At 36.0% G+C, this 15,025-nt stretch overlaps 1 protein-coding gene across 6 annotated transcripts in view; it reads right to left on the reverse strand.

Annotated features, from left to right (window-relative positions):
• CDC42BPA (CDC42 binding protein kinase alpha) overlaps positions 1-15,025 on the reverse strand; it is a 300,642-nt gene that overhangs the window by 15,661 nt on the left and 269,956 nt on the right. For all 6 annotated transcript variants that reach the window (XM_068985895.1, XM_068985894.1, XM_068985892.1 and 3 more), the window contains 9 exons: positions 14,742-14,881; positions 13,375-13,456; positions 11,367-11,583; positions 10,441-10,503; positions 8,610-9,203; positions 6,670-6,767; positions 4,112-4,196; positions 1,021-1,144; positions 239-356 (listed from right to left, as the gene is read on the reverse strand). In XM_068985895.1, coding sequence (XP_068841996.1) covers positions 239-356; positions 1,021-1,144; positions 4,112-4,196; positions 6,670-6,767; positions 8,610-9,203; positions 10,441-10,503; positions 11,367-11,583; positions 13,375-13,456; positions 14,742-14,881 — 1,521 coding nt within the window. The remainder of the gene's footprint in view (positions 1-238; positions 357-1,020; positions 1,145-4,111; positions 4,197-6,669; positions 6,768-8,609; positions 9,204-10,440; positions 10,504-11,366; positions 11,584-13,374; positions 13,457-14,741; positions 14,882-15,025) is intronic.

Here is a 15,025-nt window from a genome sequence, read left to right on the forward strand (position 1 = left end):
ATATGTAGCTAAATTTAACATTTTTTCATCAGTTATGTCATCATGCATCTTACACATATCGTGATATTCTGAGATAAACATTTCCTCATTACACCAATATACCCTTTCAACTCATAAGTATTTAAACACACACATATATGTATATACACACACACATTCATATTTATATATATATCTGCTCCCTCGCACCTTATTCTTAACCCCATCTATAGTCACATTCAGTCTTCATTTCTCTTACCATGGGCAGGTCTTTTAGGATCTGTATTCCATCTCCTGGACCCATATGTGCTATGTGGTTAAAATTAGTTGGGTTAGAAATTAATTTATTTCTCATTTCTGGATCTCGTAACATCTCCCTGTAAGAAAAAACATCTGTTTAGATACTTTTGTCCCATGACCAATCTAGATAATTTTAGAGAAAAGTATATTCAATTTTTTTCATACAAATAAACTGTGAAATCATGTTAATAAGGACAGAATTAAAATAATAGAATATACGAGATAAAATTTTAACTTAGAAGATTTTGTTTTAAATTTAAAAGATTTTATGCTTTTTGGTGGGAAAACAGAGTTAGTATTTAAATATGAAACAAGTTCTTACTCTACAGATAATTCTGACTATTTTATGTATGTCCTTTTAAATAGTTGCTAATATATTAGAAATGTTTTTGTGCGTAACTGGACATACTACCAGGCTACTCCTCATGAAGAAAACAGTTAATCTGCATAGATATGTTCTATGTTTTTTATAAAGGCCCACATTCTAAAACTTGTAACTATTATATATACGTAGAGAAATGAATCAAAATATGGTACTTTAATCTAGTACCTACTCACAATTTGGAGGGTATTTATCAAAATTACACTGAGAAATACATTCATTATTGCAGTTTCTAAAATCACAGAGAATGACAGGCTTTCAGAGATCAAATTTTCCTTCCAAATCAAACCTAGCATCATCAGCAAACAGTCCTTCTGACGCTGCGAGCGTCTCTGGACGAGCACAAATGAAACACCGACCTCCTCTGCTGCATTCTTTCCTCTTCTGGAACTCTGAAAGAGTAACGCCTCTTATTGTTAATATTTCTAACCATCTGCTTCCGACTATTATCCGATGTTTCAGGAACTACCAGTTCATCCCCTTCTGTTAAAAAAAAAACAAAAGACAGAAAAGAACAATGATGTTCTTTAAAGTGCTAAAATGCATTTTATTCATTAATCCCCAAGATGGTACAAATCTCAATCAATACAAGCATATGCAATTCTGATTTTAAAAGTTGTGTGCTGATAATCACAGTAAATAAGTAATATTTTTCAACAGAACATATGTAAACAAACATACGCTGAAATCAAACATAGCTTACAAAGTATATTTTCACTTTTATTTGATTATAAACATAAAATGGTACAATTTTACTAGGAGAAAAAAAGGGAAATGTAGCTGCCTTGGTGTCCCGTCACTTTGGTTGCCCCATCCTCACTATCTCTATACCAACTTCTCCCTCCTTCCAAGTATTCGTTTCAATGGCTTAAGATGTTAAAAAGTTCTTATTGTTAACCTGCACAGCAATCAGGCATAAACTGTGAATTATTCACAGAAATGATACCAATTAAACGTTTCTCTCATTGCAGGCAGATTCTTTACCATCCGGGCCATCAGGGAAGCCCATTACATATACTAAAACATTTTCTTTGAAGTTCCAATTTATAAGATGTGGAGTAAAGGAAAGGACTTGTGTTTCCTATACACTAGTTTCTTTATGCTAGTTATATACTAGTTTTCCTATATACTAGTTTCTTTACTAAAGGTAAGAATCTTATTCCTATTCCTACTCTCCTGATCTTGGGGGGATACATAATCATATACACCTCATCATCTAATGTCCATATCTTTCCATTTTAATACCTAGAAGTAAACAAAACTCTCAACCACGGATGCTGGAATATGGTGAACATACTCTAAAATAGACAACTGTATCCATACAACATGAGGACTATCATTCTCTAAATAAGATAAGGAAAAAGAGAAAAGCCAACCTTTAGAGAAGTTTTTAATAGCCAGAAAGCTAAAGTGAGAAAAAGGAAGTAGGAAGAAACCAAGGGGGCCTGTAAGCCAAGCCAAAGTAACACGATCAGTAAAAGAGCAACAATCTCCTGGTAGCAAAATAAATAACTTAGTCAGATTGCTTTCCTAATACCAAAAATTAAAATGATAATTTTTAAATAGTAGAGGAGAATTTGAGAATTATGAAGGTAAAGCAGATCTTGGTGAGTAACAGTGGCAATGGGAGGTTCTGGACAGCCAGAAGGCTACAAAAGCACTCTGAGCTCTTGAGAGATGAAAGAGAAATAGACAAAATAGGGAGAAGACAAGAAAGAAACAGAATCTCCAGGAAAGAGGATTTCCTTTCATTTGCAAAGGACAAAGACTACTATGTCATCGAGTCTTCCTTCTTCAATCTCCACTTTTACTCCTGGCCTAGAGTAGAAAGATGAAAGCATAAAAAGAGACAAAATGGAAAAGGTTTGGCTCTGTAGACACAAACTGGATAATGGACACATTTTAAGATTATCATGGTTACACACAGTGAGAACAGGGTAGATTTAATCTTACACAAATATTTAGAGTTCCTCTAAGAAACAGAGGGCTTCCCAGGTGGCGCTAGTGGTAAAGAACCCGCCTGCCAATGCTGGAGACAAAGGAGACTCAAGTTCAACCCCTGGGGTGAGAAGATTCCCTGGAGAAGGAAATGGTCATCCACTCCAGTATTCTTGCCTGGAGAATTCCATGGACAGAGGACCCTGGCGGGCTATAGTCCCTGGGGTAGCAAAGAGTTGGAGCTGACTGAGTGAGTGACTAAGAAACAGATACAAAATTAAGTATCGAGTCTTGGAGGGAGGGGCCGTAAAGCACAGGTTCATGGTGAATCCATCACTGAGCAGGACTCATTTTTAACACCCGAATGTCCTTTCTCAAGTCAAACTGAATATCCTCTTAGCATAGGATTTCTCCTACAGTCACCTGTCTGTATCCCAAGAAGCCTTCAGTGCCAAGAGGATGTACCAGAGCACCAAATCTGAAGCTAAGCATTTGTGTGTATGTTAGTACTAAAAACAAACAACCAAAACAGAAACAACAAACTTTTGATGGTTTTTTGGTTGTTGTTGTTAGACAATACAAATTTATTGGAAGAGTGTGGGGGAAAAAAAGAAAGGCATAAAGAATATAATTAATCCCAACTACCCAGAGATAACAGCTAAGTATAAACATTTTAATGTGTTTTCTTAATGGCAATGTTTTCCTTATATTTAAGTCAATTTTAATTATTATTTTTCAGTACATAATGTACCACTAATTACATCTGCATTAACTAGCTCTACCACAAAAGATCATAAATTTATGATATCTCTGTTATGGAGAAATTTGTTGCTAAGACATGAGAATACTATATAGAAGGCAAAATTATAATAATCTCTGTTAAAAATCAGATTTTAACTGTTCACAACTTGCTTATTTAATGAGATGTGTGCAGTCTCCCCCTGGCTAGGACTCACTCCACTACTTTGGACACCGCCCTCGCCCTGTCCCGGGGCACTCAGGAGCCCATTCCCTCTCTTGACTCTGGGCCCTCCGGTGACTTTCCTGTTGTCCCTGCTTCTTCTGCTGCCCACGTTGTCGTCAGCACTTCAAAAGTTTTAAGCCCTATGCACTGGCAGAAGATGTACTCGAACAGTCCCGAATCAGTACTCTGGGTGAGTTTTCACAATTTTAGTGCTACCAATTTTGGTTAAGTTCTACAGTATTAGAAGTACAGAAGAGACATTCAGTTATACTTTTTCTATTAACCTCAGTAATCCACAGAAAAATAACAAGGTAGGTCAGAAACAAATATTTTGCTTATACAGTTATGTGAGCCTGAACAGAATGACTTTTTGTCAAGTAGTTTATCCCAGGATACTGAGGGTATGATGGTGGTCAACTGTACAGATCCTAGAGTAAGGTACACCTGAGTTTAAGCGGCTCTGCAGTCAGTTAAGTGGCTCTGTCTTTGGCAGTCAGCTTAGCGAGAATGTTTCTATGAAGCTCTCCTATTAATGCGTATTTTCTTACCTGCCATTTTATTTTTGAAATATATCAATCTAATCGTCTCCAAGCCTAAAAGATTTAATGATCCTTCACTGTTTAAGGGGCGAACCTAAAATAATAAAAAATAAAATTAATATTTTAACAAGGTTCAAATATTAAATCATAAAATTTTGACATACTTGCAAAGCACACATTCTTAAGACCTTTATCTTTCTTCTTCAAAATATAGCCTTCTCAGAAAATCAACAAAAAATTAAAAATTAATTCTAACTAGAAAGGTATAAAATTATCTAATTTGTAATGATAAAATTTTAAAGTAACAGTATTCTTGGCAAAAAAAAAAAGTGAAATATATTTAAACCCTAAATTTAACTTTTAAAGCCACTAGCAAGCAGATGATGATGCTAAGATATTAATACAGATACTTTAGGAATCTTATTTGAACTAAATGTACACACAGGACAGAGATAAAACTGTACATCTATGAGGAAAGGAAGGTGTGTCAATAAATGGTGATGGAGCAATGGGTATCTACATGGAACAAATGAAACTGAATCCCTACTTCACACATTACACAGAAAATCAATTCCAAATGGATTACACATAAAGGTAGAGGGCGAAACTTTTGAAAGGAAATAAAGATCTTATCTTTAAGACCTGGAGGTAGGAAACAGTTTCTTAAGGGGGGAAAAAAAACAACCAAAAACCATAAACAATAAGAATGATGTATTTAACTACATTAAAATTTATAACAATGAATTTTCAGCAATAATAATAAACATTCACAAAATACACCATGAAAATTAATAGATAGGTCACAAACAGGAAAAAGATTCACCACACCTATCACTAACCCAGTATCTACAGTATATGAATAACTTCAATAAATCAATTAAAAACAATGATCAACTAAACAGAAATAGGGATAAAAAACATGACCAGGCGTTTCACAGAAGAGGAAATATGAACGATGAAGAAGCATGAAAGATTATCAACAGCATAGCCAACAGAGGACATACAAATTAACACTTCATGAGGTAGCACTGGATAACCTCAAATACATTAGTCACAAAAGTTTGAATACGGACAATGGCATGGGTCGTTAACGAAGTCATAAACACATGGTAGGAGTGTCAACTGGTACAGCTACTTTGGAAAAAACTGTCTTGTAAAGCTGAACACGTGCATTCTCTGTGTCCCATCAATTTCGTTCCTTGGCATATGACTTAAAGGAAACTCCTGCACATACACACCTGAAGACATATGCTGCAATGTTCACAATAGCAAAAAGCTGGGAAATAACTCGCATGTCTGCTAATCAGAAGAACATATAGTGATCTATTCACCCAAGAGACTACTTTATAGCAGTGAAAAGCAATGAAGAAAAATATAGTACAATGTAACATGGATAAATCTTAGAAACACAGTAAGTACATGAAGAAAGCAAGGCAAAAGATGATACATAACATTTTATTACCTCAAACACAAGCAAAACGAACAACATGTTGCCTAGAAACATTTAAATATATAAAAATTCTGTATTTTAAGAAAAGCAAGGGAATGATGAACACAACGTTCAGGATAAAAAATACATAGGTAGATTCAGTGGTATTTTGGTAATATTTTGGCTCTTAAGTTATTTCATAGAGGTCAGTTTATTATTATGCTTCCTTTATACATATTTCAAAATTCACATGGTAAAAATAAAAGGGAAAATTAATTGTAACCAGTCCGAATTTATAAAATCAAGGACCATATTTAGTTGTTTTATAAAATGTGGCAGTATTTACAAGAGCTTTTTCCACTGTTAAGGTTTAAAATTGGGGCAGATTTTGAAATGAGATCTTGGTTAGTTTCTGTTACTTATCCCTCTAAATCCTGTCCCTCAACTAATGACACATGCTACATATATCAAGCTATCCTTCTTCACTTTTTGCAAAATAGACATTCTATAGCGGTAAAAATTTATGTTATCATGGGGGAATGTTAAAGGAAAATATAGTTTATTAGGAATATGTGAAACCTTTATTAACAGAGCTTTGGTTCTAATTTTAATCACTTTTCTAGCCCATGAAGTTTGTCCTCACAGGATTAAAACTGCATACCGTTATGTGAAAAACAGTAAAATTACAAATGAAATGCTCCTTCAGAGTTCCTTAAAGTGAAAAGTAACACTGGCATTTTAAGTTACAGAATGTATTATAGTTGTTCATTATGATAATAATCATACTTTATATAGTGAAACTAAATGCAATAAAAATAGTATGGTGCTGAGCTACCTATAAAATTAACCAGCTTGAGTTTTCTTTTTTCTCTTAGCAAAGTCCCAAATTCCCACTTATACTATTACATATGACAGAAAATGCTAAATTAGTGAAAAATAGCTAAATAGTCATATAGTGTTTCACTTATACTCATTTGTTCACTTAGCCCATATGCTTCTTTTCTTTTTCTGGCCACACCACACGGCATGCGGGATCTTAGTTCCCTGACCAGGGATTGAACCCATGCTGCAGTGGAAGTGCATAGTCTTAACCATTGGGCTGCAAGGGGGTCCAGGCCATATTTTAATGTTAAATTACCTTTTTGAGTGGGAGAGTCTGAATCCATTCCATGGAGTTCACATCAAAGATGTCAACTGCATTTTCACTGTACACTGAGAGATATGGTGCATTGTAACCTGAGAGACAGGAAGGAGAGAACAGAAGGCTGATTACCTGTAACTGTTAAATCCAAAACATTCTGAAAGATCTATGCTAAGGAACTGTAGAGTGGAATCCCACCAAATTCCAGTATCAATACAGATTAGCCACAGCAAAACATTTTTGAAGTAAAAAACCCATCAATCATAGATGAAGAGGTTTTATGGCCATTATAATACAGAAGGAGTCTGTTAACACCAGGGCTATAATATTCCCTTGCCCAATACTAGTTCTATAAAGGGGTTTCATTACATTTAAAATAACTGATCCCTAAAGTAGTTAAGCTCTTGACAGTGAAACAAAGCTACCGAGCAGAGAAATCTTAAGAATTAGGTTCACATTTATGAATGCTTGGTAAAGCATCTAGCACAAAAAATGCTCAACATATACTTATGGATGAACTGAACATCAATAAATGGTGGCACAAACAAAGGTTAAATGATTACCCAGGCTAAGATCATGAATTTTTGGCAGAGCTATTCATAAAAGCCAGATGTTCCAATTCTCATTCTAATTCCAATTCACACAACACTCTGAATTATTTTCTGACCAGGATTCATTCTAAACATGATGCCACAGATAAAAGAGTATAAATTTCAGAAGAAACAAAACGTTAAGAATAGTTAAGCCTGGCTAGGTAGGATTACAAGTATTTTTCTTTTTAAATCTAGATTTCCCAATTTCTCTGTAGTAACATATGTGGCTCTCCTACATTTTCTTATACTGAACTTTTAAGCTTGACTGTCCTCATACCCACCATTCCTCCTTGCTGCAGTGGAAGAGAATTCCCATCCTGCTCCATATCCTTCTTCCTGTGTTCTGACTTCCAGCCTCTTTGGCCTTCTTGGGGATCTTACTCTGTTTCTTATATTTAGCACAAGGTCAACTTTTCCTGGCTCCCTAGCGGCTAGTTCCCTTCAGCATTTAAACATGCTCCAAGTATATTCCACTAAAAACAAAACCTGCTGGATTAGACACTCGTCCTGTGTGCCTCTACAGAACTTGTACTTTGGCTACCAGAGCACTGAGACCTTACTGCAACTTGTTCTGTCAGGAATCCCTTCTACTGCATTCTATGCTCTGTGAGGGTGAGACTGTCTACTTTGCTCACTGTTACATCTCTTTCAGTAAAATAACACAGAAGTTTTATGAGTTTTATGAGCTGTTAATCTTCACAAGCACTGTATCGGGGGGGGGGACCATGAACATAACTCCTTAGGGTTATTTCAAAATAAAAGCATGCTGCTGCTGCTAAGTCACTTCAGTGTCCGACTCTGTGCGACCCTGTAGATGGTAGCCCACCAGGCTCCCCCGTCCCTGGGATTCTCCAGGCAAGAACACTGGAGTGGGGTGCCATTTCCTACTCCAGTGCATGAAAGTGAAAAGTGAAAGTGAAGTCGCTCAGTTGTGTCCGACTCTTAGCAACCCCGTGGACTGCAGCCTACCAGGCTCCTCTGCCCATGGGATTTTCCAGGCAAGAGTACTGGGTGGGGTGCCATTGCCTTCCTCAAAATAAAAGCATATGTGTTATTAAAAAATCTATCTAAGTAAAATATTCCATAAGACAATTAGCTTTAATTGTGTTCCTGTTAATGTTGACCCCACTGGCCTGGGTATGGTTTAACTAGGTATGGTTAACTTAACCATACCTTAATGAGGTTAACTAGGTATGGTTATTTTCCGTACCAACATAATTAATGCCTAGGAAAAACCTCAAAGATGACTTTAAAAAAACACTGTTAATAATAATGAATACACATAGGAGATGAAGTAGAAGGAAAGAGACAGCAAGGTAAGATAGCTGAAAGTAAAACTCTTACAACAAGAGGAAGGATTCGCCGGCCACATCAGTTCCTGTTGTCTAGATCTTCGGCCCTGGCAGTCAGTGTATATCCCAATGCTGTTAAAACACAGCAGGTATTCTTTACTGGAGATTTCAACCGCACAGATGGCATCCATTGGTTGATGTGCAATAAATGAGAGTGTATGGTCATTTGAATGGAGCATACTGTATGGACTTCCTTCCCCATTCAGGGGATATCTTAGAAATCCAGACTGGAATCCCACACAGAGTTGCTCACTGAAGATTGCCATCCACTGGACATTGTATGGGACTTGAATTTCCTTAAATTTTCTGTGACGCGTCTTGCTCTGAAATAGTTCATAACAGAGGACCTGCCTTTTCATAGCCACACACAAGCATGTAAGGGCTCCATGATGCACTTTTCCAGAAGTTATTGTTTGACAGCCTTTAGTTTCTGCCAGCTTATAAAAATCAGTCTCTCGCCCGTCCAGAGCTGACATAGGAAAAAGTCGGACGTGTCGATTTCGTCCTGAGATCACGGCAACAAGTTGATCATTTGGAATGAGTTCTATCTGATGAATCTTCTTATTGTCACCAACTCTAATAATTTCTATGCAAAGAGAGAATAATGAATCAACTGCAAAATAATGTTTTGTTTATTAATCACATCCCAATTATACTCAAAGGAATATGTTAACTTATAATAAAGACAGAGATACACACAGAAAAACTAAGATATCAGAAACCATACAGAGAAAGAGGAAGATAATTACACTCACTGAAAGATAATTTAACCTACCTACAGTAAGGTATTGAATTTAGCACTGAAATTTCTGGCAGCCATGGCAAAGAGTTCCTATGTGATAAAACATGACAGGTCTTTAAGAAAAACCTTTCACTCTCACCAAATTCTAGTGAAGTTTTACCATGGGGTTACTATTTTTAAAAACTGACTCACGTTTCACTAAAGGTATTTCTTTGGGTAACAAATTAATGAAGTTTAAATGCAGTGTTTTCCCATGATCTTACTTGATATAGAGATCAAACCAGTCAATCCTAAAGGAAATCAGTCCTGAATGTTCACTGGAAGGACTGATGCTGAAGCTTCAGCTCCACTAGTTTGGCCACCTGATGCGAAGAACTGACTCATTGGAAAAGCCCTTGATGCTGGGAAAGACTGAAGGCAGGAGGAGAAGGGGATGACAGAGGGACAAGATAGTTGGATGGCACCACTGACTCAATGGACATGAGTTTGAGCAAGCTCCGGGAGTTGGTGATGGACAGGGAAGCCTGGTGTGCTGCAGTTTGTGGGGTTGCAAAGAGCTGGACACGACTGAGCAACTGAAATGAACTAAACTGAACTGAACTTGATATAAAGACATAATTTAGAAGCATTCAAGAATGCTAAATTAAATGGGTTCCTTTTTTATTTCACCTAGTATTTAATTTCTCTCTAGAAAAAAATCTGTTGTATTAACTTCTGGAATAAAAGAATCCAACAACAAACACATTTTAATGACTGTTACCACTTCTAGTACCATTAGAACAATGGGAAAATCACGTTGTGTTTTTCTTTCATGTACTATCTTTAGAAATACGGTCTGAGTTTATACAGCATAACTGTTAAACAAAATGACACAAGAAAGAAAATATACATAGAAATTTTAGAATTAAAGAGGATTATAGAGATTTAAAAAATTAACTTTTGACTTATAAATGTATCAAATTAGGTCTGGAAAATTTCAATTACAGAATAAATAAGAGCAAAGACTGTTTCTTTTAGAGTTTAAAATCTATAGTTTAGAATTTTCTATCAATAATATTTTCTCCACAATATTTCCTCTTACCATCTTTGGTGACATGCACAACAAATAACCCTTCTTCATTCCCCAAAGCTATTCTTTCATGATCTATACAAGACATAAATATGAAATATTTTTATTAGGTGAAAACCTATATAAAACTCACAGTATAAAACAGATAAAGAAATATGGTATAAAGAAACTGAAATAAAAATAATTAAAATATAGCAATAACTTATACTATTAAATTTCCTTTCAGATTACTGTAGTAAATATTATCTCATGTCTTTTTTAATAGAACAATCACTAAAAAATAATTTCTATCAATGCTTACAAAAATAAAGAAATGTTTATTCAATAAAAGGTGAAAAAAACCTCTAGTTTGTCAGCACCCTGGATCCAGTTCCATTTCTCATTTGGAGAGGGAAAAATTGTGAAAGGCATTTGAACTTTACTCATCAAACTTTTCATTATTTACTAGAAAGTAACAAGAGTTGGCAGTATACATAAGAAGATGACAAAAATTTAAACGTCCAGACACAGAAGCTGCCAATTTTGAGGGTATTTTATATATGGGCAGTCTGTTACAAATTCCATCTTACTTAAACTTCGCAATAACCTTTGCAAAGTAATTAGTACCTGTATTTTACCTAGGAAACTTATGCTTTATAAAACAGCTTACGCATTAAGAAGCAACTTTTTCTAAGTCACGCAAGGATAAAATAGATTTGGTAATAGGTTAATCTTTAGCACTGTTGCTGTTTCAGAGGAAAATACATTAGAAAAGTTTATTCATTTTTGTTTACTGAGAAATAAAGCTTTAATATGGTCTCATTCAGGCAATAAACATTTACTGAGCATCTGTGATATAACACATACTATGTCAGACATCAGGGATTCCTAATGAAAGCCAATCCCTGTTGACAAGGTATATAAACAATTATAACAAGATAAATGTTATATATCCATACCTATGATTGCAGCTGCCTGGGTTGTTTTAATGAGGGGCAGAGTGCTGTCATAAGCCTCTTTGGGAACATAGACTGAGCGGTCTCTGAATTTGTTTTTCTTCAAAATCTTGTGCAATTCACTCAGTACTCCCACCCACTTACTCTTCTCATTTTCACTATCAGCTAGCATCAGGATGGAACATTTGTTACTAGATGCTGAGAGCTGGGAAGCTGTGACCTAGAACAATTTAATCAAAATTCATGATATTAGAAACATCTTGACATCTTTTAAGCCAGTTTTATGCTTAAGCTAGTTTGCTTTGCATTAGCCAGAAAATGAGCATTCAATAAGTGATACCTTTAATAGAGTTTAGTTATTCATAATGTTAGTGTTATTTGTATTTTCTTTGCTACAGAGTGCCAGAATACATCACAAAAAACTCATTACACAGTCATTTAACAACAGCCACTGACATTTATTGAGCAATAACTGAGCACTAGACACTGATCAAAGCATTTTGTAAGTATTAACTCATTAACTCTATCAACATCTTGCTCCAGGCAAGAATACTGGAGTGGGTAGCCATTTCCTACTCCGCCGGATCTTCCCGACTCAGGGATTGAACCCACATCTCCTGAATTGGCAGGTGAATTTTTTACCACTGTGCCACCTGGGAAGTCCATCAATATCTTTATAAGATAGGTATTAATGCAGAGAAATTAATTTCTCTGAGGGCACACAACTAGACTGGAGTCCTGTGTCCAGGCTCATAAGCACTACACAATACTGATTTTCAACTCATTTTAAAAAAGTAAAAAATGCTCAGAAATACTTAGATTCTGTTACTTCATAACAATAACTTAGAGAAGACTACTTGAACTAATATTTAAATGAAGGTTTATCACTTTACAATGACACTATAATCAGAATACTTAATTTATGTATTTATGGATCCTTTATTAAAAGTAATTTAAGCAACAGAGACAGTAAAATCCCACAATTAGAATCAGGTAAGATAAATGCGCCTCTGTAGGTTCCCTTGGTAGCTGGAGAGAGAACAGTTTTTGGTCAGGAAACTGAGAGACTAAGTATGGTCTTAGATACAAGATACATACTTCTACTAAGTATATACGCATACCATCAAGAGAATAGTCCTTTTTTTAAAAAACCTCCATAATCCTACTTAACTCATCAGTTTGAGATTGCACTGTGTTAGACAGCCTCCAAAGATGTCTACCAACAATTTTTCCTATGGAATTTCACTGTTCTTATCTAAAAATGCAGTCTATTTCCCCTCCTTTTACGTCTGGAATGACCTCATGACTTGCTTTGGCCAACAGAATGTAGAAGGGTTACTGTGCCTGTTTTGAGCCTAGTCCTTAAAAGGCCTGGCAGCTTCTTCTCCTCTCTTGGAAGCCAGTCACGGAGAGCTCAGCCAGACTAGTGAAAGATTAGAGGCCACATGGAGAGAGTCCACAAAGAGAACTGAGGTGGCCCAGAGACCAGCCAAGTACCAGGGCTAACAGCCGGAACCAAGGCCTCAGACGTGAAAGTAAGGTTGTTTCGGCCATTCCAGCCCCAAATGAGCTGAATGCAGCCATCTGAGAGACTCTCCAGTCGACACCAGAAGAACTGACCCATAGCACGGTGAAAAGTAAAGCCGCTAAGTTTTGGAGTGGTTATTACAGAGCAATAAAACTAAAACATTCTAACTCGTAAACAAGATCTTAAAGAAACTTTTATTTTTTTAAAAAATTGAGAAATCTCACACTTAGTCAATTCTTCTTGTGGTAGTACTTATCTGAAAACTGAATGTGACTCAAAAATATTATCCAAGATGAAACCTATTTTAGAAGCCGTATATTCAAGCTTTCTATTGGTCTTTTACTAATTCAGTGTTTACTTTGCACAAATTGTCTGTAAGATTTGGTTATATTCCAAGTAAGTTTGTGATCTACAGAGAGAGGTAAAACATTTAGTTTTTAAAAGCAAATAATTCAGTGATCAAATTATAACACACACACTTACTCTAAATATACAGGGTATATCTTTTCGACTTGCATGAATAACATCAGAAGCCAAGACTGAACTCACAGAAAATTCTTCATCCCTGAAGGAAAAGTGAGACATTAAAAGTTAGCGTATGTGGGTGTGTGGTGTGGTTTTGGCTGTGCATCTAAATAACACATATGAAGCAATCCTCAAAATTTAATTGCACAGAACATCCAAAGTGAATTTTTTAAATTTTTGAATTTTCTTTCTTGGTAACTGATAGTGTCAAAAGTAACTTATCAGGTGTAATTTGACAGTGCCACACTACACAAGAGTTAGAAATCATCTCTGGCTTACTACTCAGTGTCATAATGCCAGTAAGCGCAGGACACGTGGATTTGGATCCTAGTAGGTCTGCTCTGCTAATACATGTCAAGTGCCCTCAACACAGCTCATCTGCCATTTTATTGTTCCTTCAACACAGCTCATCTGATGTTTTACTGTTCCTTAGGAAATCCTAAGACAGATCCCTTCCACAATAATCTCTTCCTTGTGATTTCTTTAAGTTGGTTATTGGTACCATCATTCTCTTGATCTTGAAGACTTGACATCTTAGTCTTATCTTTGATTCTTCTCCCTATCTTTCTATATTTGGTCCCTTAGCAGGTTCTGTCAAATTTTCCTTGCTAATACTTTAAAGTTTCTTGCAAATAAAGAAACGTATTTCTTCATATTTCACATGTATGGGGAAGATGATAATGTGTTTTAGATGCTGGTATGAAATGCTTATGTGAGCCAGAACTGGAAACTTTAGTTTTGAGCACGGGTCTGGAGACACATGTTCGGGAGTCATCTCAATGCAGAGATGATGCTTCAAGCTACAGGAGTAAATACGATCACTGAGGGAGAATGTCTGGAGTCACGAGAAGGGGTTAAGTAGAGCAGAGAGTTTGAAAATGAGACCGGAAACATTTAAGAGATGTACTTAACTTAAATGTTCACGGCTTCATTTTATATTCCAAGAACCTGTCTGATTTTGAGATTTTTATTTCCTTTCCTCACACTGAAATTATACTGAAGCCTTTGCTTTAAGTGATGATATAGACTTTACACATTAGGCCTCTAGTACCCCAGAAGCCTTTAACTGGTCTTTTGGTTTTCAAGCATTAACTTCTTTTCCCAGACCCCCAGACCCAACACGCATACACACACACGTCAACCTGTTCTATAACTATACCATATTTCCTATTTGTAATTATGTTGTGACTGCAGTATTAGTAAATGAGAAAATTACTGTGAAATTAGATTTAAATATAAATATGGCAATATAATCAGAAGAAAAATCACACACTTTGTATTTCTGTGTTGCAGAGATACAAATATTTTCATCTCTGAAAACTTACCTCATGTCTATCACTTGACTGACTACAACACTGGGCTGAGATGCCTTTCCTTCGGCAATATCGTACAGAAAGAGCTTGAAGTCACAAACTACAGCCAGTGCTCTCTGCCATCCTTTCTTGACTCCAGCTGGCTTAGGGATCTTAGGCAAACAAGCAAGCAAAACAACCCGACTGAAATATCAATCAGAACCCCTTTAATTACATATGTAACTGCAGGGTGAAAACCTAAAGACAACATACACATGTTGTAAGTCTGCCACTGTGGTTGGTAAAGTAGCAGATGG

Source organism: Capricornis sumatraensis, chromosome 14, assembly GCF_032405125.1.
Source record: "Capricornis sumatraensis isolate serow.1 chromosome 14, serow.2, whole genome shotgun sequence".
NCBI classification, from domain to species: domain Eukaryota; kingdom Metazoa; phylum Chordata; class Mammalia; order Artiodactyla; family Bovidae; genus Capricornis; species Capricornis sumatraensis.